The sequence below is a fragment of the Poecile atricapillus genome, chromosome 10 (assembly GCF_030490865.1).
Source record: "Poecile atricapillus isolate bPoeAtr1 chromosome 10, bPoeAtr1.hap1, whole genome shotgun sequence".
Lineage (NCBI taxonomy): Eukaryota > Metazoa > Chordata > Aves > Passeriformes > Paridae > Poecile > Poecile atricapillus.
Window position 1 is genome coordinate 13614321 of NC_081258.1, and position 26008 is coordinate 13640328.

General features: G+C 46.6%; 1 protein-coding gene across 2 annotated transcripts in view; it reads left to right on the forward strand.

Moving 5' to 3' along the window:
* Nucleotides 1-26008, forward strand: part of GNAO1 (G protein subunit alpha o1) — a 140251-nt gene that overhangs the window by 69438 nt on the left and 44805 nt on the right. For both annotated transcript variants that reach the window (XM_058845554.1, XM_058845553.1), the window contains exon 4: nucleotides 23068-23228. In XM_058845554.1, coding sequence (XP_058701537.1) covers nucleotides 23068-23228 — 161 coding nt within the window. The remainder of the gene's footprint in view (nucleotides 1-23067; nucleotides 23229-26008) is intronic.

The following is a 26008-nucleotide window of genomic DNA, read 5'->3' on the forward strand; positions in this document are numbered from 1 at the left end:
AGAAGATAAGGATGAAAGTGAAGGGAAAGAGAAGACATCAGCTGTATCTTGCCAACTTTTAACTTGGTTGCCTATCAACAGCTTCATCTTAAAGAGAATAACTCTCTGTCAGGAGCCCCTCTGTACTCTGCTAATCTCCTGTTATTGCTTGTCAGAAGTCTCTTAAAGCAGAGTATTGATTTTCTAACAGAAGCCCTAATTGCTACATTATGCTCTCCAGTGCATAGAGCCCTTGACTTATGGTAGACAACAAGAGGTGCTTTTCTTACATCTGCTCAGCCCTTCAGAATCCTGCAGTCCTTAGTCCCTCAGAGCAAGAGCCCCTTTCCTACAGTAATCTCTCCATTTATGTGGCTCTGCTAACAGAAATTAGCACATTCTTATTAGCAGATGAGAAGTACCGGCTGTGTAATCACCTGACAAAAAATTTCTCCACAGACCGAGCCCAAAATATTTGACAGACCATCTTTAGGCTGAGACTTGCTGCTTGTGCTACCGGTTGTGAGCACAGGGCCTGCTCCCCAGCCCAGCTGACTCTGATGTGTGCTCACCCACAGACACGATTCCCGGATCCACCCCTCTCTGTCCAACTTGCTGCCACTGGAAACATCTGTCAGTTTGTTAACGCTTGTTCATCTGCCTTTCCCACTGCTATTCCTTCAGTGAGCTGCAGGGTTCTGGAGGGTGGGTTTGGTGCTTTGGCTTCATGTGAGGTGTGTTTGTGTGGCAGCCGCTGAGCCTGGCTGTGTGTGCCCCATGGAAATGCAGGAGTGCTCCCTGTGTAAGTGCTGCCCACTAACTTAGGAGGGCTTATCTCTCCCAGGCTCCCCAGGAATGCATGAGGAATGAAGGCAACTTAGGCCATCACAGCAGTATGTTCCCCTGACATTTTCTTGGAAAAGCATGGTTGCTGTGTGAACTGCGTGGGGGAAGAGCTGGCTCTGGGTGAAGACACATCCCTGGTGCTGCCCAGAGTGTGATCATACACGTATGACTCTGGAAAGTAATTTGCTGTTGAGAGCACCCTTTCCCTCCACCACTTCTTCGTCATTGCTTGCAAGCCACCTACTTCTCCATAGTTTTACCTACCTTTTCCAAATTCCCCTCAGGCTAGATTTTCATCAGCACCTTTGAGAAGAATGGGCTGCCAATCTCACAGTCACGCCATGTGCATCTCAGAGCTACACAACCACCCTTTCTTTTCCTCCCACAATGCCTGGTACCAGCAGTGACCAGGGAACCTGAGCAGCCCAAGAGCTCTCCTGGCCCTACAGCATGGCTGTCACCCTTTGAGGATGCTCTGAACTGTTAAACCACTACAGAGTCCCTGTAATAGATGTAGTAGATGGACCATGTTTTCTTCCCAGTTACATATAGGTAACATCATCGATGTAATGGTGAAGGATGAAGCCAGGGATTGCTTTCTATCCCCACAGCAAAACCACACAGTGCTACTTGGGGTTGTTCACCATCAGAGTGACTGCATTTTGCTACTTAAATGCTGTCAGCAAAACCAGCCTGATGGATCAGTTAGCACAGAATTCCTGGTCTTTACAGCAGTAGGAGCTATTAATAAGGAATTACCTACAGATTTCTGTGTCTGCAGATGAATGTGTCCACAACTCTGTAAGCCTTTAACCTTGACACAGTGGTTGGTTGCAGTGTGGAAATGACCACCAAGGCCAGCAGTGGCAAGTAGCCCTTGGCAGATGGAGGTAGCCATTTCTTCTGTTACTGTTCAAGGATAAACTTTCCTTCATCTTGCTGTCTGACATAAACACGCTCTGAATGATGGACAGGAAACTGATATTTTTGGACATTTTAATCATCAAAACAAATCAGAGCCATTTTTTCCTGCACATCCAAGTGATTGAATTTTAAAACAACTCCCCTTCCCCGAGATGGAAGGAGCTGAGCTAATGCCAGCACATGTACTCTAGCCAATTTTATTTATTTCCCTGGAAGTAATTTTCTGTATAAAAATGCAGATTTTTCAAAATCTACCATTTTCAGGGAAGGTGGTTCTGCTGGAATATTTGACAGTGAAAAGCTGAGCAGAACAGTTTGCATATCTTAATTTCTGCTACATAGCAATATCAATGCTTAGCTGCTAAATGGAAGTGAGAGGAAAATTAAAATTTAAATTTAAGGTAAAAAACACAAGAGAATATTTTGTCATTACTCAAGTGCAAGCATCTGATACTGCTGAACTGAGAGAACCAAATACTATCTAAACAGGGCATGGGGAGAAACACCTGCCAAAATCTGTTGTCACATTTGTTTTGCAAAAACCAGTGTAAGTTCTTGTCATGGCACTGAGGAGAAGCCCCAGCATCCAGCTGGCTCTGATGGACATAGGATTGGCAAAGGCATATAAGACATCTCATGTCAAAAAAAAAAAAAAAAAAAAATTAAGTCTGGATTAGTGTGAACATCATCTCTCCCTCCACACCTAAGCTGATGAGAGCGATGAGTGATCACCTTCTTTGCAAGTGTTGACTGCAGTTCCTTGAAGAGGCTGGTGGCACCCACGTAGGCAGTGTGAGAACAGCCCCTGCTCCCCTCCTCTGCAGGGGAGAGTCCTGGATACAGCATGTGCTTGGCACTGCCTGTTCCTCCCTGGAAAGCAGATCCTTCATCTGGCACCTGAGCCTCTCAGAGCGGACTGCAGCCGTGCTTCCCACCCAGCATCTGTCTCCTACCTCTGCGGATGGGCGCGCTCCAACCTTCATCTCACACATCCCTGTAGCCTTGACTTGATGGAAGAAGGAATCACACAGACCCAGCAGGAGTGGGTCCATGGGCTCTCATTCTTCTCTCCTGTATCTTAATGTGAACAGAAGCAAGCAGTTTCACCAAAGCCACAAACTGGGAAACAGAGAAAACAGGACCCCTCCATCTGTATCTTATTCAGGGTTGGAGATGGTCACCTTAAATTTGGGAGATAGTGAACTAGAAAAAGTGAAAAGTGTCAGTGAAGAGACAAGAAACATGCTTGGGAGAAAATAAAAAATAATTAAACAAGGACTGAAAGCAGACATTTATTGTACTTCTGGAAATGCTTCCAAGCTTGAAAGCATCTGAAGTACAGGAAAAACTGAGTGTTGCTGTCTTGGTCCCAGGAGAGAGGGACACAGTTCTTAAAGTATGTGAACTTCAGAGAAATGCAGGCATCTGTTATGGCTTTGAAGCCTATATTTTATTTTATTTTTAATTGAAAGGATGTTTTGAATTTTTCTCACTAGCTGTTTGATTTATTCTCCAATCTAGTTAGAAATCAGCTCCTACTAAGGAATGGACTGTGAGAATAACTCAATGGGAAAACACTAATGAATCTCTGAAATTAGACTCTCCATTGGAGCATGGGACACATTGCAGCACACAGGGATTTCTGTGCAGGGGAGGAGAACCTGGTGGGGCACAAGGCATCTCTGCCAGGGGCTCGGTACTCCCCACTCTCTGCCTAGGTACTTGGAAGATACCCTGAATGTGTCTTCCAGGAGAGAAAAGCCTGGCATTTCTCTTCTGCATGAAATGCAGCCTGGTCCATGGGGCCCTCTGGGAGCAGTGTGCCTGTGCTGAGACGTCAGTAACTTTCCGCGTCAGCTCCATGAGCACAATTCCTGTGCATAACTGTCTGAGCATCTTTAGTCTCTGAAGATCTCTGTGATTTCTGCCGCTTCCTTTGACGATATAAATAATATGTCTATTCTTAGCTCCACAGCAGTATATTCAAATCTTTATCTAAATTCTGCAGAATTTTCCATTTCAGATGTTTGGGCTTCAAGAGGCAGACTGATACTTATCCCATGCATGCCATTATTCCTTTGACACATGATCTGAAAATTCAATTATCAGACCAATTACTGATTTTACTGAAATTTACAAGGAAAACATTAAAGTTTGAGTAAGTGAGAATTCCCAGTGGACTCATCAGCAGAGAGACCAGAATTAAATCCTATTTTTCATAGCTTCATCCTGTTGCAATGCATGAGGAGTATCTGACTGTGAAAGCCCATTTCCAGAAAACAAAATTCTGAACCCTGAGCAGCTCAGCAGAACTTTCAGCAGAACTCTGAAAGACACCTTTCACTCATCATAAAAACAAGCACATGCTGTTCAAGTGCCAGAGTGGGGCCAGGCCAATGGTGTCAGAGGTGCCTTTCCAGCAGCAGCACTGGGAGTGAGCACTTCATATGAATTATCCATGCAGCTGAACCTAAGTAAAAACAAGATGGGGTCCTAACCTTTGCTGTTAGAAAGGGCTGAGCAGCATCACATGGAGAAGAAAAGCAACAAGAAAATAACTACTTCTTATCTGGAGCTGGATCAACAGCAGAATGATATGGCATTTTGATCTCATGGTAACCCAAGAGGCCTGGGCTGCTCCAGACATCAGTGCTGTGCACCAGAACCAGGAGAATGATGATCATGATGGATGTCTGCAAAGTGCTAGTGGAGGTTCCTGTTTGTGAGACACATGCTCCCAAAGCACACTTTTGCAGGGTATAAAAGCTTTTATCCCTTACAGCTACCTGTGATATACACCCAGCTTGTTATGGGCAGATAAACATACCCTCCAAAAGATTGGACTGACATCTTAAAATACATTTGCAACTTGCAGGTGTAAAAAAGCAGATTAATTTTAAACATTTGCTTGAGGAACAGATGAATCAATAAAAAGTAAAGGACAGAGATATTGATATCTACAGTTGCATCATCAATTAAATGACTGAAATCAGCTTAGAAACTCTGAGGTCTGCCAGCTGCTGGTTTACAAACTTAGGAAGGTGCAGTGCCTGAACAAGGTCTCTGTTTGGACCTTGTGCCTTCTCCAAGTTCTTGCAGCACCCAGAACTGTGTTTCTTAACAGGGCTGAAGGTGAGGATTTGGGTGGGTTTGTGTACTGATGACACAAAACTGTTCAAAAAAATAGGGAATTTGCTAAAGAGGGTGGAAATGTTTGAATTCAGTAAGAGACATTAACATGAGGGAAGCACACGTCCTTCCGCGACCGTGAAGCTTTTCCCATCTGCACTGTGGCACTCAGTGTCAGGGTACAGGGGCTCTCACTCCCCCAGTTTTCCCCACCTCCACAATATCTCTCCATCTTCCAGCATGACAATGAGGAGCAAGAAAAAGCACAGAAATGCCTTTTAACCTTCAGTCTCCATCAAATCAGAATTTCCTGATGATGCATAATGCATAAGCACTTAGTGTGTTCCTTGTGAGGAGGGGTTAATGAGTGAAATGAATTGTGTCGTTCCAGGGCCTGATTCCTTTGGAAAGCTCCTCTCCCCTTCTAGAGCCTCTGGATTTATCTTTCTTAAATAAACATACTTCATAAATCTTTTGGAGTGTAAATAAGTCAGGGCAGCAGCAAGAAAGCAATTGCCAGTGAATAATTTGTCGAGCTGCTTGCAGCTGGCCCATCCTCCTGGGGCCAGACCTGCTGGTTGGCAATGCCCTGCTTATACCTTGATGATCTCGGTACACAAGCTCCCTCATTTAAAGAGGTTTCCATGATCCCCACTCATTCTTCTCCTCCACCCTCCCTCCCTTTTTGAGCTGTAATCACCAAGACACTGTTGACTGCAAGTACTTCAAACAATAACCTTCTGAATGATTTAGCAATGCAGCTCCTTCAATAACAGGTTCCTCTTGGATGAAATGCATTCATATTTATGTAGGACAGAGGTTTTGGAATGCTATTAAATTTACATGGTGAGCTGGCAGAACAGCTATCTTCATCTGATATGAAGAATGGAAAAAACAGCCTCTTCACAGTAGCAGGGAAATATTTACGAACACAGAAAATTCCCTCCAGTGTTCATTACCCCAGCTGGGGGATGAGGACCATTCACATTAAAATGGAAAAGCTTGTGAGGTTATGAGTCCGTCAGGCTGGCCTGGAGCAGTGGGATGGGAAGTTTGATGGGGTGGGTCATGCATGGGTGTTACTCACTTGTTTGACAAGGCCCTAATGCTGGAGCAGGCTTTGTACAGCTTCTCATAGAAATGAAGAAGAGAAAGAAAACTTGCTGGAGTGCAGTGAAAGCAGGTAAGATACCGCATCACACAAACTCTGGTTTGGTTTTGGATGGGCAGGTGAAGGTAGCATGGCCAAAGGTGAGGAGACAGCACTCCCATGGAGCAAGCAAAGCTTTGTCCAGGGCACAGATGTCATACAGAGAAGGGCACCAGCACCTGACACTGCAGCTCAGAAGGATGCTCCATGCAAAACACCATTCCTTAGGAGTTTGTTATCCCTAATCCAGCAGCATCAGAGCTCACAGGTGAGTGTTGTAGGCAAGACTCACCACACCCATGACAATAAACATAAACAGTTGGGTTGACAAAATATTGCCTGTAGACTATGCCTGTAGACTATATTGCTGTAGACTATGATCCCTTCAACTAAGCCTGTAGAGAAAGGCCCCAGGCTTATGTCTTGGGCCCACAGCAGGCATTAACTACAGATGCAGCCAGACCATGCCTAGCCCAGCCAGAGAGCAGAAGAGGTTTTCCTGGAGATAAAGAGTGAGCCAAAACACAGGTGACAAGGGCCCGTCTGCAGTGTGGGAGCATGGGCACACAAGTGGCATGTCCCCAGCTTCACCTCCGTGTTGATGCTGAGAACAGAGCTGCTGGAAAGCTCCTGTGCCACCTTCACATCACAGCAGGGCAAGGTCATCAAAGACCCAGTACCTCGGTGCTGTGATGAGTGACGTGCAGGGTAGCCATGCGACAGGATTCAGCATGAGCAGTCAAAGGTCCATCAGGAGTGGCTTTGCTGACCCCTCTGTGATATGGCACCAGCACCATTGCTGACACTGAGCCGTCCTGTGTGGATTGCTGTGTCTGGGTTTGGGGAGCACTGTGCTGCTCACCAGCTCAGCCATGTGGCACTGTTCCCTGTCTCACAAGCGCAGTGTCAGTGACATCACCAGCCTGGAATGGTTTGGAATGGCAGTGCTAAGGCTGCCCCCTCCTCCAGAGACTCTGGCCAAGCCAGGATCAGTGCACCCAAGGATAGATTGCTCAGGCAGGCTTTCCAGTGAGGGAGGAGAGCATCAGAGGAGGGATGCAGGTCTGACGAGCATACCGCGTCTTTCTCCACCTCAGAGCTGGCCTGCTTCTCCCTTCAATGTGAGGGGCCCTGTGTTGGCAGGAGAGATGTGACCCCGAGCAGCTGAGCGCTCATGACCTTTGAAGGGCCTGTGGCAGTTTTTACAACAGCAGAGAGGCATGTACAGTGACACTGTGGCCAGCCTCCAAAGCATGCAGATTACTTTTTGTCTCCTTAAATATTCTTTGCGGTGTCCATCAGCTCTAGAAATGCCAAAAGCACTGGAGCAGCTCCAGCTGAAACAGATAACTTGGTGTTACTCATTTGGCAAAGCAGCATTTTCACCTCCCATCCTAAACTGTTATGTGTGGTAAGCAGGCTGTTCAATAACTTCTACATTTAACCTCAGCAGAGGCTGCCCCAGTCACTGTCACAGTGGTGGCTCCGTGGTAAATAAGCAGCTGGAAGGAAAAAGTATGGAAACGTATGATTCCTTTATAAAACTCACTGGGCTGGAGGTAGCAAATAACTTCAGCGATTCCCAAACGGCCTCAAAACACAGCGGCTGCAGAAGCAAATTAGTCATTTTATGCTCTAAATACTTAATGTCAGTACTAAAAATGAAGAGATGGGAGAATGTTGCGGAGAAGCAGATCAGGATGCTACCAAGAACAAACCCCATCCTCATCTGGTGCAACTCGATGTGGAGCAGCAGCAGACCCAACACAGCGGTGCCGGCTGACGGCTGCTGCCCAGCCAGCTCTGTGAGCATCACTGGCCAAGCAGCACTACGAGAGAACAACCCATATGCTGTTTCAAATACTGATACTGAAAACCAACAGTCTCCTTCCATTTTTTATGGAGAAAATGTTTGAGTTTCAGAGTTTGAAACAGAGGCCAGAAAGATGACTTCAAAGGTGCTGTCCACTGACAGACCAAGGGATATGAAAGGCACAGCATGAGGCTTTTCTCCTTGTGTGGGAAATAAGGAGGGGAGAGATAGGAAGCTGGCATCGCAGAACTGAATTTAAAAAAACTAAAGGACTAACAAGTACAGGCTGTGGTGTGCCTTGAGAGGGATCAGTGCAGCAGCTCTCCAACACGGGCTAACTGAGGCAGCAGTAATGTGGACCGGGAGCAGCAGAGCCCACAGCTCTCACCCCAGGACGGGCAGAACAGGAGCTGCTGGGAGCCGACCGGTCCAGCTGGTGGGTATTGTATCCACGGGCTTTGAGCTGGGAATGGAGCCTGGTACTTGGGCTCTTTTCCTCATTTGATTAGCTCCTTTTCCTTTGGCAGCTGAAAAGACACTTGGCAGCACCAGGGCTTCACATCTTGTTGAGTTGAATAGGAGGGAGCAGGGTTTTGGCAGGGACAAAAGAACATACCATTGCTCCATCAATGGCCTCATTACTGAGTGCTGTGGCTCACAAGGAGCGGCAAGGAGGAAGGAGAGCTTGCTTCTGGTAAGCAGACAGGGGCTGGAAATGCATTTCCAGCTTGACCTATTACTCTGAAGATATCAGCTCAAAGGCAAATTGTAAGCTTGACAGTTTGTATCTGTGGAGGAGATATAAACATGTATTGTCTATCCCTGACTGAGGGTCTGGAAGCCAGCCTATGTGTTTGTCGAGCCCAAGTCATTGAGCTAAGCTACCTGAAGCAAAAGGGTGACACAGAAAATGAAGAGGCAGGCAGGTTTTTAGGAGGGGGTTGGAGTGCCCTGACTGCTCAACAGATGCTTATCACTTGGTCATGTTAGGACCAAGGGTAACAGGTGTATTGTTCCTGTTCAGTCCTCTTGAAAAACCAAAACACGAGACCTTTGCCAGCAAATACTCCAAAGAAGTATAATACAGCCACCCAGCTGCCTATATTCTAGCTCTTATTCTATAAATTTATTATAGTATAAATCAATACTATTTATTAATTAAGACATAATGACAAGACTGTCCATGCAAATGCCATTAACGACCTGAGCAGATGCATTTTCAAAGACATCTAGGTGAGAATTTTTAACAAGCCAATAATAATGTATTCTGCAAAGTCTATTTTCTGTATCATTATGTCCAAGCAATGGGATTTTCAGGAACATTCATTGTTCCCTGTTGCTAACAATTTACAGTCAAGCCCAGTGTGAATCAGGTTAGGTCAATACCAAATGTCTTGGAAAATCCCAGTTCCTGTATTAATATTTTGAACTATTTTGACAACCAGTTGTACAGAGAGTACCACACAATTTATATCATGGTAAAGTGGGGGTGAGTGCCTTGAAAGTGGTCCAAGAGTATTTGCGAGTGAAAACTCAGTGTGATCTGTAGGAATCATTTCATGTAGAAGAGAAGTTCAGCCATGTAGGGATGGAAGTTATGGCAGTGGAAGGTGATCAGGAATGCAGCAAAGCAGTTTAGGATAGAAAATTATTAAGTGCACAATACTTTCAGTGGGTACTTGCAAGAAGGATGAAATGGGGACAAGAAGGTAAAATGGCTACAAGAAGGTAAAATGGCTGTGGTGGTTTTGATGAAAACATCCAAGTCCCATGCTCTCCCCATTCTTTAATCAAGTCTCTTCCCTACTGGTCCATCCTCAAGCCCCAGGAGCTCCCTGTTGCCCAGGTTTTCCCCCACTGAATGTTCCCTGGGAAGAGGGGGAACAGAATGGCTGGTCAGATTGGTTGTCCCCCACTTTTCCAGCAGCCTGTGCCTCCTGGCCCTGCACTGCATGTACCCAGCTGCTCTCCAGGAGTCAGGGAGGGTGACACACCAGCACTGCCCATCAGGAGCGGTGGTGACAGCAGACAGGCCAGCTCTATTTCCCTGCAGGCAGGTTTCCCATGGCAGCCCTTCAGCTCTGGGCAGACCTATAAGGACCAAATTCCAGCCTTGCTTCTCCAGGGCAATTTCAGAGGAATTCCCTGAAGTTAAGCTAAATTTAAAACCATTTCAAGGAGGAGAGTGAGAAGCAAACCTCATCATCTCAAAACTTGCTCAGACAAAGGCTCTGCTCTGCATACCAAGATGAATAATAAATAGCAGTCATCCATCCATCCATGTGGATGGATTGGCTCTGCCTACAGCACAGGGTGTGAAAAAAAAAGTGTGAGGTGAGCATTTCCTATCAGGTTCCCTCTGGGAACCTCTAGCTCACATGGTATTGATTGAGAGAAGGTACAAAGAAAAAACATTAGTTAAATAAAATGTTTTAACATCAGGCAGGACATCAATGGCTGAGTTGTTCATCATCCCAAAGAGTCTCTGAGGAAAGGAGAGGGAGAGCTTGAGCCCAAGGCTGATTCCAGCCCAGGACAGAGACCAGGACCAACACACCCTAATGTCCTCAATCTGTCCTGGCTGCCCCAGGGAAATTCCCAGACCCCCTCCTCCTCCCCTTGCTGTGTCAGGAGCCCGCTTCAGCCATGGTGGAGCTCTGCGTGGGTTGGGAAGCTGAGGACCTGAGAGCCAGCTCAGAGGAGCTCCTGACCCCAATGCCTGTCATGTTCCCAGGGCATCCGTGCCACCTCCTGAGACACAGAGGAAAAGCTCTGGCAGCTCACTTGGCATCATGATGCTCAGCTTTTAGGCATTCCCACGAGACCCATGGGAGAGGAAAGACAGGAGCAGCGCATCTGCAGGCAGGCGTCTCGACTGGTGCTGGGGAGCCTCTCCCCTCCCGGTCTGATATCAATCCCATAAATTATCCCAGGGGCATTTGACTGTAGCAGTCACTTAAGGGAAGCTTGCACATTAGATGTACCATGGTGGAGCCCCAGACTTGCCTGCCTGCCCTTATCAAGGGAGGATGGTGTCAGACAGGGGCCATGGGTGTCATGGGTGGGATGTGGGGGGCAGAGGCATCTGTGCTTTCCCCATGCCTGATGCTCCAAGTCTGCTATCTGGGCAGTTGGCTCAAAAGGCCATAAGAGCAAAGCCATCCTTGCAGCCACAGTGAAAGAACTGACTACAGCTTGGACTGCGCACAGATATTAACACACCACACAGCTCTGGAAACCTGGGGAAATGGGTGAAAACATGTTTCTTTCCTGGAAGAGCTGGAGGAATGCTCTGGTGCTCTGGCACCTCCCACCTGCCTCACTGCCTTGGGCTGTGGAGGGAGGAGGCAGCTGTGGCAGTGGGAAACTGGGGTGGCCAAAATCAATAGTGAGCTGCAGCCCTGGCTGGGAGCTCCTGGGACCGGGAAAGTCTCTGCCTTGGACAATAGATTATTTTTAACTAGCTCCAATCTTCAAACACTGTAGCTTAAAAAAGGGGGGAAAGAAAAGAATAGCTGATTTGTGCAAGCTCCCCTGCTCCCATTTAGTCTGTGGAAGTGGTGCTCTGCATTTCAATGGGGGCAGGACTGAGCTTCTCATGAGATAAATTGCACCCTGTCCCTTTGCCTGCTCTGTGCAGCTACTCCTGGTTTGTTCAGCTTCGCTCTTTCCTGCCCCCCCCCATGAACACCCCTCCCTGTCTGAAACGCTCCCCAACAGATTTTTTTTGTTGTTGTTGTCATTTAGCTATTCATTTTCCATAGGCTGCCTTCATTCCCGTGGCCTTTTGCAGCTAGGAGACAAGATGTTGCCTTGGAAACAAAGCCCCTTAGATGTTTGGAGTCTCTGGGATTGCTCTGTCTGCTCCTGAGTACTTTTAGGTTATTTTTATTAACCACACAAAGATGCAGCAGGCTCGTAGCCAAGGCAGAAAGTAGCCCTGGGAGATGGAGGGAAAGCAAGACTCTTACTGGCATCATTCACTCCACTGAGGATATTTTTTTGTGATGCACCATGGGCTGAACGCCTGCAAGAGAAATGGGATCTCCAGAGAGTGCTGCACAGGCAGGGCTGTTCCTGGGGCTGGGATGGCTGCAGGCAGGCAGAGCCACAGTAGTGCTGGGGAGAGAGGCTTGCCAGGAGAGAAAAAGCCAAAGGAACCAGGAAGGAAAACTGGAGAGAAGTTAGGAATTGCAGAATTTGGATTTCTTGGCGTTTCTTACTTTCCAACTAATTGGCTCTATGCCATGGAGGGACCCACTGTGCACTCTGCTGCCGCAATGGACACGGTTACTACAGGCTTGGGCTGCTTATTTTAGAAGAAATCAGATTTCTAGACCTATTAGGCAGCTGTGAAAATCTCTGCTCCAAGGTTTTATTGGCAATTCTGCTCTGTGCTGCTGGGCGAGTCCAGGGCAGCACAAACAGACCCCAAGCCTGAGCTCTGCTCCCAGCTGGATGGCTGGAGAATGCTGGTTACTTCTGCCCCAGATCTGCAGGAGAAGTCTGACCCCTTCTGCAAAGGGGATCTGGGAGGTAGTCAGGCTGTACTGTTTTCACATCCCATTATCCACTGGCATCACTGCATGACACTGCCAAATCCCAGTCCCTCTGTGGAGGACGTTCTGGAGCAGGCCTTTACTCCTTTTTCTGCAAAGATGTAAAAAAAGAAACAAAACAAAAGCAGATTAAAAGAAGCTCCCTAATCCCCAGATGGTACTTGAAATATTTTCAATCCAGCCAAAGTATTCCAGAAGAAAAGTGAATATATATTAAATTTTCCAAGAAATACTCAGCACAGTATTAAGCTTGTGCCTTGCTACTCATGTCAGCACAGTCCTCTGCTCTGTACAGCCACCAGGGAGGGCTTCCCACTGCAGCAGCTGCAGGACTTGCAGACCCAGGGAGGGTGGGACAAAGAGAGAGGGAGCACAGAGGGGAAGGAAGGAATGCACTGAAATATGATGAACCTGAGACAGAGGATGAGGATGGCAGGGCCACACCCCCAGAGATGAACACCAGCAGGTCACAGTGACAGAGAGCCTCGACCACAGTGCTGAGATGGTGCAGCCATTTCCATTCTTGGCTACAGGCAGGCACTGGTGCCATCCCCACTGTTCTGTGGGGCTTGAGGTGACCTGTAATGGCAGCAAAGGGTTTTAGGGGGGGATCCACCCTCTCTCCTCTATTTGTATCACACAGGCTTACACACAAGGGAGCAAATCCATTGTTTTGTGGCCTTTTCCACCATAGCTGAGCTTCACAGATGCCCAGGCTAGCAAGATGCTCCCAGATTTTCTTATCCCTTCTGGTGCATCCTCACCAGAGCAAGGAAGTCTGCCTCAGCCTCCCAAGTGTCATAAATGCTGGGTGCTTTTTTCCCATTGTTGCTGTTTTTCCTTGTCGTTACTACATGATGCCATGGTTACAGAGATGTAGGACTAATCTGGTGACAGCAGTTTATGGGCTTTTTTGGTTTTGATATTCTTTGATGCTATATTTGTGCCAGAAGAATAAATAATAAATACACACAACAGCATCAAAGATTTCTTCCAGCCCCTCAGCCTATATATGCCTACCCTTGTTAAGCTGTTAGAAAGGTAGTTCTCTGCCAGCACTTATTTTATTAACTATCCTGTCATCTAATGATGCACCTGAGGTCCCACTTATCCTTTTTCTCTGAAAAGAGAAGTTATTAAAAATAAAGTTCATCTTAATATCCCTGAGGACAGCTTCCCCTGGAACAGCAATGCTCACACTCAACCCAACACGTCCTTTCCCCTCCCTCTTCTTTCCCTCTTCTTCCTCTCCTACCCTCCCCCTATCAAAGGGTTGGGGAACTTTCTTGATGCTCTTGTAAGGAAAATATAGGGCATTTTTTCTCTGCAGCAACCTGAAACAATGTGTGAGCAAATCTGTTAGTGTGTGATGTACCTCAGCTCCAGTAAGAAGGAACTTGCTGGAGGTTAGTCTCTGTAATCCCTGCTGATCAAAGAAAGAACTCCTCCAAGCCTGTTACAAGCACCCAAGTCTTGGTTTTGCTGGAAATACAGCAGTACAGGGGAGATTTAACGAAAAATTTGTCTTTCATCTGCTCTGAACTCTGGTGCTCCTTTTAAGCAGCTACAGACTCCTCAACCAGTCATTGCTCCACCTCAGCCCCATCAGATGCAGCTTCCACTCACAGCAGAAGCTCATCCAAATGCTCCCTTACCTCTACCTTTGGTCCTCCCTGCAGAGAAGCATTCACAGTCACCTGGAAATTAAGAGGGAGAGAAGCTAAACAAAGATCATAGTAGTAAAAAGTCATAGGCAAAATTTTGCTAACCAGTCACTCAGTGAATTACATCTTGTTTAAGCCTATCCCCTTCACACTGTTAATACCATAGAATCCTAGAATGGTTTTGGTTGGAAGGGACATTATCATGTTATTCCAACCTCCCTGCTATGGGCAGGGACATCTCCCACTAGATGATGTTGCCTAAAGCCCCAAGCAACCTGCCTTGAACACTTTCAAGGATGGGGCATCCATAGCTTCTCTGGGAAATCTGTGCCAGTGCCTCATCATCCTCACAGGGAAGAATTTCTTCCTAATTTCTAATGTAAACCTGCCATGTGTCAGTGTGAAGTCCTTCTCCCTTGTCTGGGGCAGCCTGCATCTCCATCACTGGTTGTGTTGCAGCCAGAGACTAAAAAGCAGGAAGTTCCCACACCAGCAGAGGCAAAGACAGGCAGCACATGCTTTACTCAGGACCTCACTTGGATATTTGCTTTGGGAACTGCTGCAAACCCCTTCATTGCAAGGAAAACTCAGCAGTGATCATCTCGTAGGACATCTGGTGAAAGAGCACAGAACCAAAACCCAGAAAATTTAAGGTGATGACAATTGAAGTTAAAACAGAAATTAAGCTGTGAATGAAGGGCTCCTGCTGAGAAAATTCTCGTTGTACTTATTAATAGACCTGGACAGAAATGCTTGATGAAATGCCTAAAAATAGTCTGAAATAAACCAAAAGCATTTGTAAAATCTGGTCAAAATCTACAAATCTGGTTAAAATGTACAACTCCAGTCAAAATCTACGTGTAGTTATGGACAAGAGGAAATCATGTGAGAATTTTTCAAGAGGATTTTGAAGAAGATTTTTATCCTGAAGAGGATAAAGTAATTTGTTTTCATTTTTCCATTTCATTCAAACCTAAAATTTTTGTTTGGAATTTGACATACTTCTAAAAAATAATACTGAGCACCTAAATGACTCAAAATATTTTGATAGGACTTAAGGCAAGTGCTTCGGCTGGATGTGAAATTAAATTTTTCAAAGGATTTTGGGTTCACAGGAAAATCCATGTTTCATTGCAGCTGATTTTTTACACTACCTAATTTTTCAGTTCTGCTGCCAAGTGGAAGAATCAGTATTGTTTGGCTGCTGTGATGCCTAATGTCACATCAGCAATGCAAGAAATAATTTTGAGACCCTTCACATCAGGCACAAAGCTTGAGTATGCACAGCAAAGCCACTGACTGCTCTTGTCAGTGGAAGCCAGTACAAAATCCCTACCCAGATATCACAGTTGTGGATTACAGAAGAAATCATGGGTTATGAGAAGAGGCAACAGGAAGATGAAATTTAACAGGGTGGGGGCAAAGGGAGGGATTTTCCCTCTTGCTGTTTTCCTTTAGGTATAAATCTTCAGTAGGGATCACCAAGTGAAAAAAGGACCATAAAATGAAACAGTGCTCTTTCTGGTTGAAACACCATCTCTTTCTTCAGGGACAGAAGAATGTAACTCACAGGCTTAGTCCTTCATCACAGAAGCACTGATAAATCTGTGAAATTAATTGTAGAGTGGAGATTAGCACCCACTGTTCAGCATCAAGCTCTGAGCATTCAACTAATTACTGGATTCCAGCACTGCACGACTTCCCAGCAGGAAGACACTGCCCTATAAACCATCATACACAAGTGGCATTTAGCCAGAGGTGTTAAAAAGAATTTCTCTCCTGGGAATGCACCCACCACAGGAGCTGGTCTCCCTTTCTGTTCCAAAGACAAAGCCTGTTTTCCCCCTTTCTGGTGGGAAAGCTTGGAATGAAAATGTGTCCCCTCTGCCCTGCTGCCCTTAACACAATCCCCTAGAGGGATGTTGGTGTGGAAAATCTTAAAGACATTTGAAGAGTGGAAGACATATAGGCTAAACCCATCAGGAATTCCCAAACCCGGAGTGGGTTCCCAGAGAATCACCACCACTCCCACTCTGTTCATCCTCAGCCCTCTGCATTGCAATGAATGGAAAATAGCCATTTATTTTAGAAATGCCAGGAGCCAGTGCAGCTCCCCCACCTGTGCTCTCACTGTGGCATCTCAGGCATTTCCCTGCCATTTACTGCAGCACAAATACTCCACTGCTGTTACATTTTATGGACTTCTACCCAGAAGAGGATATTAGGGAGAGGAGAAGGGCAGTAAGCTGCAAGGATTTTGCTCTCTCATCTTTACGTGTTTTCAGCTTGCTCCTCAGCACTGCGGCAGAGCACTTCCCTGCGGAGCATGAAGCCATGCGGCTAATGTCCCCCATCTGTGACTCTCTCTCTCATCCCCTCCCTGGTGGGCAGTGCTGTCTGTGCCTGCATGGCCTGAAAGTCCTCAGTGAGGGCTGACGTTTGGGCTTTCAGGTCCTGTACCCAGCCCCTTTGCTCAGTGCTTGTAGGGCAGAGGACCCATTAAAGCATCCTGTTCCCGGAGTGATGCTGGTGGAGCTTGCAGTGGCTCTTGGTCTCTTGGGGATGCCCTCTTCTTGAAATAGAGGGGACTGTGATGGGCAGAATGCGTTTTCTCTCCTCATTTTGCAGCTAGTGGGTCAGGACCTATTTTGAGACCATTTAATACATGGTTTCTGGCTTTCCTATCCTTGCTTGGAAAAATTAGGTTAGCTACCCACCCCGTTTGTCTCACCCAGCTCTGGAGCTTCTCTGAGCTCCTCAAGAAGAGGAGAGGACCCTGCATTTCCTAGAAAAAAGCAAATTTAGGAAATGCAGGGTCCTTGCAGGTTGAGTTCTCTGTTGTTGGGTCATGGGTTTTTCCCCCAATAGTGAATGAACCACTATTTTCTACAGGATGTGGAGCTATAGGAATTCTTACAATGGTGGTGGCCATAGCTGGCAGCCCAAGAACTTAGTCTAGTCCATGCATTATCCGGTCTCTGGATTGCCAGATAGTCATCAGTCCAAGCAAATGTGTTGCAGCAGGGAAAAAGAGGGTTATACCCACATAAGGGCTGATAAATTTTATGTGATACACTGTAGTTGATCAAACGTACAGAATGGGAATGAAGGTAGTACTGAACACAGAGCAGTTGGCTGCTGCAAGGAACATAATAATCTGTAATATCAGTCCTGCTCAATGTCTCCCCAAACAGGAAGCAGCAGACAGAAAAAAAAGCCAGCTATAACAAGGTTTCAGGCTAGAGATCCTAGACCTCTTCCCAGACACACAGAACTGTTTGGCCAAGACAGTCAGAGGTGATGGTGCCATCTTGGCTCCAGAAGGATATGAAACCAGGGCTGCACTAATTGCCAGCCGGACAGCACAAGCTTGCGAGAAGGTCTGGATGTCACCGTGGCTGTCGGGTTATGTTTTCTGTACAGAGGAGTCTGTCTGCTCCCAGACAGACGGCAGCCCTTCGGCATTGTATCCAAGCCAGCCAACCTTTTTGTGAGAGCTTTACGCCAGGGTAGATGGCTACTGTGTCTCTGTGGAAAGCCAGCCGTCTCTAACTTAACTTTTTAAGATTAGCTTTGTTGTGTGATGCAAACTGCTAGAGAGCACTACACTGAGTTTTTGTGTAAACCCCTTTCCCAGACCACTGAGATCTGTGTCCAGAGCTTTGCATTTCCATCTCCAGCTAACAAGAGTGAAGTGGGGAAGTTTGGGTGCCCACCTCAAGGTAATCTCCAAAGGGATAGATATTAAAAAGCCACTGGAGACATTTTTACCTGCTCAGTGCCTTCCAGGATCTCTCAGCAAGCCAAATGCCAAGCTGAGGTGGGAGGCCTCAATGACATGTTCTGAGGGTAGATGGAAGGGTGCAGGAGGGAAGTTGTCTCTCCTACAATGCACAGCAGCTGCTTAATGCCAAACAGACTTCCACAGATCGAGAGGTCAGCTCTGAAACACGGATGTGTGAGGAGAGGGAGAGTGAGGGGAAGAGTCATACATGTAGCTATTTATTCAGTGTCTACAAAAACTTCTATGGACTTGGAGATGGGCCCTGGATGTCTCTGGAAAAGGCATATTCACCAGCCATACTTTGTTTCCAGGATTTATTCAGGCTGAAATGCTGAAAATCACTGGCTTTTGCTGCAATGCAACCCCCAAACTTTCTTTGGCTTGGAAGTGGGGTCCATATTTCTGAGACACTCTGTAAGGAGAAGCAGGAGGTTTTCAGTTTATGAGACACGTTCTGCTGTGAAGTTACAGGACATCATTTCTCACTGGAGTAGCAGAGGCACACACTGCTGTGCCCTGAGGTCACGATCTGGGTCCCCTGCAGGGTTCCCTTGCAAGGATGTCCTTTTTGGATGCTGGATGGTCTCAAGACATTAGTTTGATTACCCCCAGGTTCATGACTCATGATGGCCACTACTATTTTCACAAGATTGCTTGCTGATGGCTGGTACTGTGCTGATTTGCCTCATACCACCAGCCAAATTGCAGTGCTTATCTTTTCCCCCAGTGCATGGATTTTCTGAAATGTTCTGAGAAGCAGCTCCTAGTACAACTAGCCACCAGAGGAAATTGCCCCAGAGTTAACCTTTGAGATAGGCTAAGTGACAAGTATCATTAATCAGAGTAAATAACAGCAGAAAAAAATTGGTATTTACTGGGATTTAGTTTACCAAAAGGAAAGGACAGTACAGTGTGGCACACCAACTGATATCTTCGGTCGCTGCAACACAGCACAGCTCAGCACAGCTCTTACAAGGTTTAGCAGATTTGTACCACACAGCTTCACACAAGGTTTTGCCTCTCCCTTAAATTTCCCCTTCCAGAAAACTATTCCTTTTTTTGGGGGGGGTGGGGGGGTGGGGGGGTGGGGAAAGTCTCCTAGTCAGTGTCCAGGCAATTTCAAAGGATCAGAGCCAGGGTTTGCCCTGGGATACTCAGAGATGGGGACCTGGGTCCTACTCCAGTGTGATTCTGCAGCAGCCAGGGCAGCACAGCAGCTTTGATGGTCCCTTCATAGTGCAGCTCTGCTGGTATCTTCATGGGCACCAGTAGTGGTGAGGAATGAGTAATTAGGGGTGAACTGTATCGGTATGATGGAAAATAACTTGCTTGCAGAGACAAACGCAGCTGCCAGTAGTGTCAGACTGCAGGGAAGGGCCCCTCTCCCTTCCAGCCAGGTAACACATTAATTGGGCTGTGTGGCTGTTGCAAGTGAAGTCACAAGTTTGTATGCTGAGCACAGGCTGTGAGCCTGGTGACAGTGACATATGGGAGACAATTAAATAACTGCAGTCATGTCCAGGTTAGGGAGAGAGCAGATCCCTTTTTGAACTGGATTTATACCAAAAGTGTGGTGCACAGGTAGGCAACCTGGGGTTAGGAATGACACATGCCAACTTCCCGCTGTGTTTACAAGCTTCTTGTTCACATCTGCCTATGGGTTTCAGACCCTGCTCTGGCCTTACAGAGCCCTCTCCATTCCCCAACCAGAGTGGAGGTTTGTTCTTCAGCAGAGTTTTTGGTCTCTTGGCCTGATATCTAAAGCCTGGATGTACAATTTCACCTTACCATGGTCTCTAATTCAGCTGTCTCCCCAGGCCATGCCCAGCCAGCTTTAATTCTCCTGCTGTAGGTGGATGCAATCAGCATTCAGGAATGACACAAAGTGACAAATCCCACTCTCCATAATGAACAGCCCAAAGGCATTCAGCTCAGGTGTTAGGGTTTCACCTGCTATGGAAAATGCAAGCCATTGGGGAGCGGCAGCAGGAGGTGTGGGAGTGCTGCAGAGATAGGCTAGGATGCTCATGCTGGATAAGAACCAACATGAAGGAGACCAGCCTGACCTCTTATCCTCCTCCCAGATGTCTCGTTCCGAGGAGACGGGAGACAGAGCAGCTGGGAAAGGCAGAGGCAGCAGTGGTGGAATGAGCCCTGCACCATTTTGTAGCTCCTTCCAGCAATCCCAGGGGCCAAGCACTGCCTATTTTTAGCTCCCGAGGTAGCTGAAATACCACCGTGATGTTCATTAACGACAGCCCTGTCGGATGGGAACTGCAAGGCAGGGGAGTGGGGGGGCTGTTGGCCTGTTTTGTTTTGCTTTATTTAATTGCTGGCTGAAGTACAGAGGCAGAGCCTGGCGGGAGGCTCAGCTCCTCTCACCTCGGGAAAAGCAGGAGCAGCAGACCCGGGGGAGGCAGGCAGGGAAAAGTCAATCAGGCAGTATTTAAAAATCTACCTGCTGGGCCCAGGGGGAGTTGGAGATTTTAATGTCATTCCCAGCTTGAGACACAGCCTGGAGAGTGAGAAAAGAAAGGGGTATCTTCTCTTCTTGGATCCTTAATTGCTCGTTAAATCATCTAACAAATGCCTGAACTCCTCGATGGCCCCATGCTCCTTGACAGAGGGACTTCAGCCTTGGTAGGGGGAAGGGGTATCTTTAAAAGTACTCATTTCAGCTGCTTTTTCTGGATCTGTAAAACCAAGAGTTCAGTGGTTCATTCTGCAAAATAAAACTAAGTCTGGAATATTTTTATTACTGTTCAGCAGGAGCATTAAACTTTCCTTCACGTTCTTCCCATTTCAGCCTGCTCTCAGTCTGCCCTGCAGGCAGGTCTCCATGCTGTGGGAGGACAGCCTCTCCTGTCCCCAAAAGGGACCTCCAGTGACTACAGAGGAGCATGTACCAAAATAATCCCCTGCCCTATGTGCTCAGCCCCACTTCTGACCCAACAGACTCACAGATAACTACAGCCAGAAATGTCTGTGCCTGGTCACTCCCATTCTGCCTCGGCATTGCTGTTCATCTCTGTCTTCTGCTCAAAAACCCCCTATGCTGGATCTTACTCACAGGGAACTGCCACAAGTCTCAGTAGCTGAAAAGGTGATGCAGCTATTTCCCAGCACAGAAAATATGACTGTGCCCTTCCCTCGGATATTTTGCAAAAAGCAGCCTGCAGTTAAATCCACAAAACTCAGCAGAAGCCCAGACTATGCCCATGACAGCTGGAGAGCTTCAAATGTGCTTTGCCATTGCAGACAGATGGACAGATCTGTGACTTACACCTATAACCCCCTCCAGCAGTCAAGATAACATAGAAAGACATTCTTCTACCTGACTGGAAGCATGGATGCTTTTCCCGCATCACCCATGCACAAATAATGGCGCCAAGGCAGACCGCAGCCATTAGCAGGTTTTATGTCATTTAGACTCTGTGAAAAGAGCAAAATTGCAGCTCCAGCAGGGCAGGCAAACCATACGGATGATTTATGAATATTCACTCAGCTCACAAAGCACTCCGGGGCAGAAAACAAGCTTTTGAAATTAACTGAACTCTTCAAGGTTCTTCGTTTGTCTTGGCTTTGAGGTGTGAGTCACCAATACTTTTCTCTCCAAAATGAGCAGAGTGTACAGAGGGCTGGGAGGATTCCTGGGCACTAAAATATGAAGTTAAGTGCCCTGTGAGAAAGATTTTATGTTCATAAAGCCTTCAAAGCATAGAGTCCACCCCATTAAGTTTTATGGGATACAGTACTGAGACATACAGTACTGAGAGTTCTTCAGCCCATAAAGGCTAGATGTTCAGGGCATCTGAGGCTTTTTCATTGAGCACTGAAATCTCCAGCAGCTTCAGTCTCCAGTGCTTTCAGTTTGGTGCCCTGCAATTTTTCCACAGTTTCAGAGTTCAACAAAGAGGCTACAGAGTTTTGATCCTGACCATGCAGATCCTGTCATACACTTGTCATTCCCATCCATACAATGAGATTATTGTGGTGTTCCTCAATGATGGCACTTCTAATTGTAGCCAGCAAAGCATGGGCAGAGCCTGCACTCCCCTCTCAAGATTTGTGTTTCTGGTCTGCACTAGCTGGCTTAGATCAAACACCCTGGAAGGCAAAGATTTCTATCTGCATTTGGCCAAGACTGGGTTCAGTCTGGCAGACAAGAGATCAGGTAGTAAAACAAGAAGGTTGTCTTCACAAGTTTGCTGCACAGACACAAGGAACAAGAGCTCCTATTTTCCAATTAATTATAGCAAAAATAATTGGGTTTGTTTCAGCTAGTAGAAATATGAGACATTTTCAAAGCGATGAAAGAAAAACTCCACAGATTAGTCAACATCCCAAGGGTTTCAGGAGTCTGTGGGTGCTGTGGGTCATTTGCTTCTTGCAAAGCAAGCAAAGGGCGTCATGAATTTCAGTGTCCTGCTTCACAAACAAGTGAAGCATCAGCCACTGTGGACTATTACAGGAGGGCTGAACTCAGTTATTCCAAGACTGTCTAGACGTTCCCATCCTAAATCTGAGACATCTTCCAGACCTAAATTGTGTCAGAGCACTATCCTCCTGGAAAAGCTGCTGTCCCAGTGAATCTCATTTTTCTCACCAAAAAAGACTCCATCTGAAAATGGCCAGCTGGGCCTGCCCTCACTGCCATGCTCCATAACTGTGAGAGATTCCTCTCCCTCTGAGTCACACAGCACCACAGCCAGCCAAGGTGGTCTGCATTAGCATGAATTAGCCCTCGTAGCAGGGACTCACAGCAAAGAACAAGAATTCAGGAAAAGCAATAAACCAGCATCTGGAAAAAATTGTTTCTGGAGTCTTTCTGCTGTTCTTTCTGATACAAAGCCCCCACTTCAGCAGGGTTCCACATTCAATTAAAGCAGGCACTGTTGCTAACAATTTTAAATATCCTTGTACATGTATGAATTTCTGTTCCTATGAAATTTGACACGTGCAGTGCAGACTGCTTTGTCTGTTGAATAGAAATACTTGCTTATATGAGGTGGATTGTACAAACAATCTTTTTCCTTGTGATTTCCTTCCTCTAGCCTCCTTTTGCCCTTTCAGCTAGATCACACTGTGTAGATGCTAAAGCCCTATCCCAAGAAACACAGCTTTTTTACTCCTGATGGTTTGGTGAGCTGTTTCTGAAATCTCTGGCTCCAAATTCTGCCTTGAGCATCTATGTGACCTCTTGTTTCTTTCCTCTGCAGGCTGATGCCAAGATGGTCTGCGATGTCGTAAGTCGGATGGAGGACACAGAGCCCTTCTCTCCAGAGCTGCTGTCAGCTATGATGAGGCTCTGGGCAGATTCTGGGATCCAAGAATGCTTCAACCGGTCCCGGGAATATCAACTTAACGACTCAGCCCAATAGTGAGTAGCCCTGTCCATACTCTTTCATGTTAAGAAGCTGCATTTGGACTTGTTAAAGTTTTAACTGAAGTGAATGACCTCATGGCAGTGGAACTGAACATGTCTCTGCTTACAGTCTGGGATGTGTGTTGTGTCACAGGGCGCTGCAAAGCCCAAAGGATCAGGCAGGACAGTCATGTCCTTTCTTGGCCAGTCTGGGGTCAGGTCTGTGACCCCGGGGCCAGGTTCCCAAACTGCTCCCTAATGTCTCTGGGTAGGTTTTTACAAACATGGATCTAGCAAATATAGGCAGATCAACCTGTGGGCACAGCAGATGGTTCCTTTGTCTATCTGACTGAAAGTATAAGGGTATGATCACCTGCTCTGTACAGCAGTACAGCTCTTGGCTTTGTTTTTCTTTCCTCTGTTTGCTTTTCTTTCCCACTGTACTTCCATAGTTGTGCTGATAGGCCAGCTGGGTTACAGCCAAGGGTAAGGGATGTCTTTTACCTTTCCAGGGCTATTGAGTTCCTCTCATAATACAGTCAGTGGCTTCTCTACAATTAGGGACCACATCCAGATGTCATTCAGTGGTGATTGTCTGAATCCATGGCTTTGGTTCATACTGTCATAAGGACTGGACATCTGCCCGTAAATGGCTGCTGTGGATCTGAAGAGACATTCCGTGTCTCCCCAGTTTCAGTTCAGACCCATTTGTAATGATAATTGATCCAATTAATTTGCTTCTACCTAGGCCAGGAGACTAAAGGTTTTCATCCCATAATTTCAATCACAGCATCTGTTGCTGTCAGGCAAAATTCCCCTGGCCCTGGACTGTGTCTTGGGCAAGAGTCAGCCAAAGGTGGCTAAGTACAAACATAAGGAACAGGCAGGCAGAGAGCATTGGTTTCCTCAGTTGTACTCTTGGACCTCTTGGTAGTCAGGGAATAGAGGCTTCCCAGTGGTGTCGGGCAATGCTATGTCCATGCTTTTGGCTGTCCCTATATCCCAAATCAAATTCACCAGCTGTTTCATGCACTTCTGGAGTTGTTATAGCATGTTTGGATTGTTTGGCATCTCTGCTTGGGGTGTTCCTGGATATCTATCAAAACACAACCTAGGCAGTGGTGTGGCTGCTGGTTTTGTTCTGTGTGGTGGGGCTGGTGCTCACAGCTGCACCAGCTGCTCCCATCCAAGCTGGCAGGGCAGCTGGGGAGTGCAGCTCTTGAGGGGCTGCAGCAGAAGGCAAGTGATGACACATCATTTGGCATTGATGGAAAACTGAATGGGAAACCTGCATATCAGTGCTTGGTGACACAGCATCCTACCCAACCGTGATCACACCTCAGAGATGATCCTGGCATTCTGCTGCCTTTTAATCAGTACTAGGTGGTTTAATCTATATTTCATTGCCTGTAATAGCAAAATCAGCTTTCTCTTGCCATCAGCTTTTTTATTTTTCTTTTTTTTTTCCCCACAAAATAAGGGTATGGTGGCATAAACATATCTTTAGAGAAAGAAATTATCTAAAATGCCAGTCCTAATTGCACTACAACCTTGTGGAAAAATCTTCAATTGTTTTAGAGCCAATTACCTTCAGGAAAGTATTTTGATTTTCCTTCCATGCAAGATAGCAGTTGAAAATAATAAGTAGAGCCTTCCCAATATGACCAGCTGCTGGGCAATTCATCAGCAAGAGCTCTGAAACCACAAGCAGTTTCTAGACATCAACTGAAGAGGCTGTGCTGTAGTATTCACAGCAATTTCAATCTGGGGCTGCAGCCCAGCCAAATGAATTCTGGTGTCCCTGACAAAATCTCTTGCATCCAGATGAGGATGGATCACCCTCCTTGCCAGGGGAGTGCTGTGCTGCCTCTCTCCTTAGCTGCACTGTGAGTTGTGCTGTGGATGGACACCTTTTTTCTCTGGGTTAGGTTGGATGAGGAAGCTGGATAGAACAAAGTCCTTCTCATTTACAGCCCTGCTGGTGTTTAGGAGCCTCTGGTGGTTCCATCCCTGGAACCAGAGATGCTTTCACATGGCAAGGCACCATCACACATCCTGCTACACTGCTAGGCCCTGGTGCCATCAGGAGATGGTGGTGCAAGTGAGAGCTCAGTTGGCACTTATTCAAGCCTAGTGGACTCTCAGTGAAAAGAGGCATATATTTTATTTAATTCTCCAATGCTTTGGGGTTGTTTACTTTTGCATGAGTGGAAGATTTGAGACAGTTTTATATTTTTTCCCACCCTGGGAAAAGGCTTGTCTTTATTGACACTGATACTCGATTTGAAACACTAACAACTACAAAATGTGTTTTCATTAGGGCTGAGAAAAATAAATTCTAGACAAGAACAGAATTATAAGTTCCACAAAGTCTGAAAAACACTGACAGGGAGTGAGCTGCACTAGCATTTCATTTCAGGCTTCTCTTGGTGTTAAGCTGTAGGAACTGGCATTTTGCTGGCAGGAGGGAAGTTCCCTGCAGGAGTTGGTGACTGTGCTGCATGGCTGCTCAGCACATGCCACAAAGCCTGAAGGCACCAAGTGACCAGGTCATGGCCAGCACAGGTTGAGACCTTCAGGAGTGCTCCTGGCACTTCCCTTCACCCCAGAAACCACCCACCAAATGCCCTGAGTGCTTTTCAGAACCTCCCCCTGCTGCTTGGCTATTTCTGAGGAACCACCACCTGGGCTTCTCTGAGTCAGTGCTGCTGTTGTCCTTAATTGCTCTTCCAGTGCTTTACCTTGAGTTTTTTTTAATGGCTGGAACAACAGGCCTTCTGTTGCAGCCCCTGGGA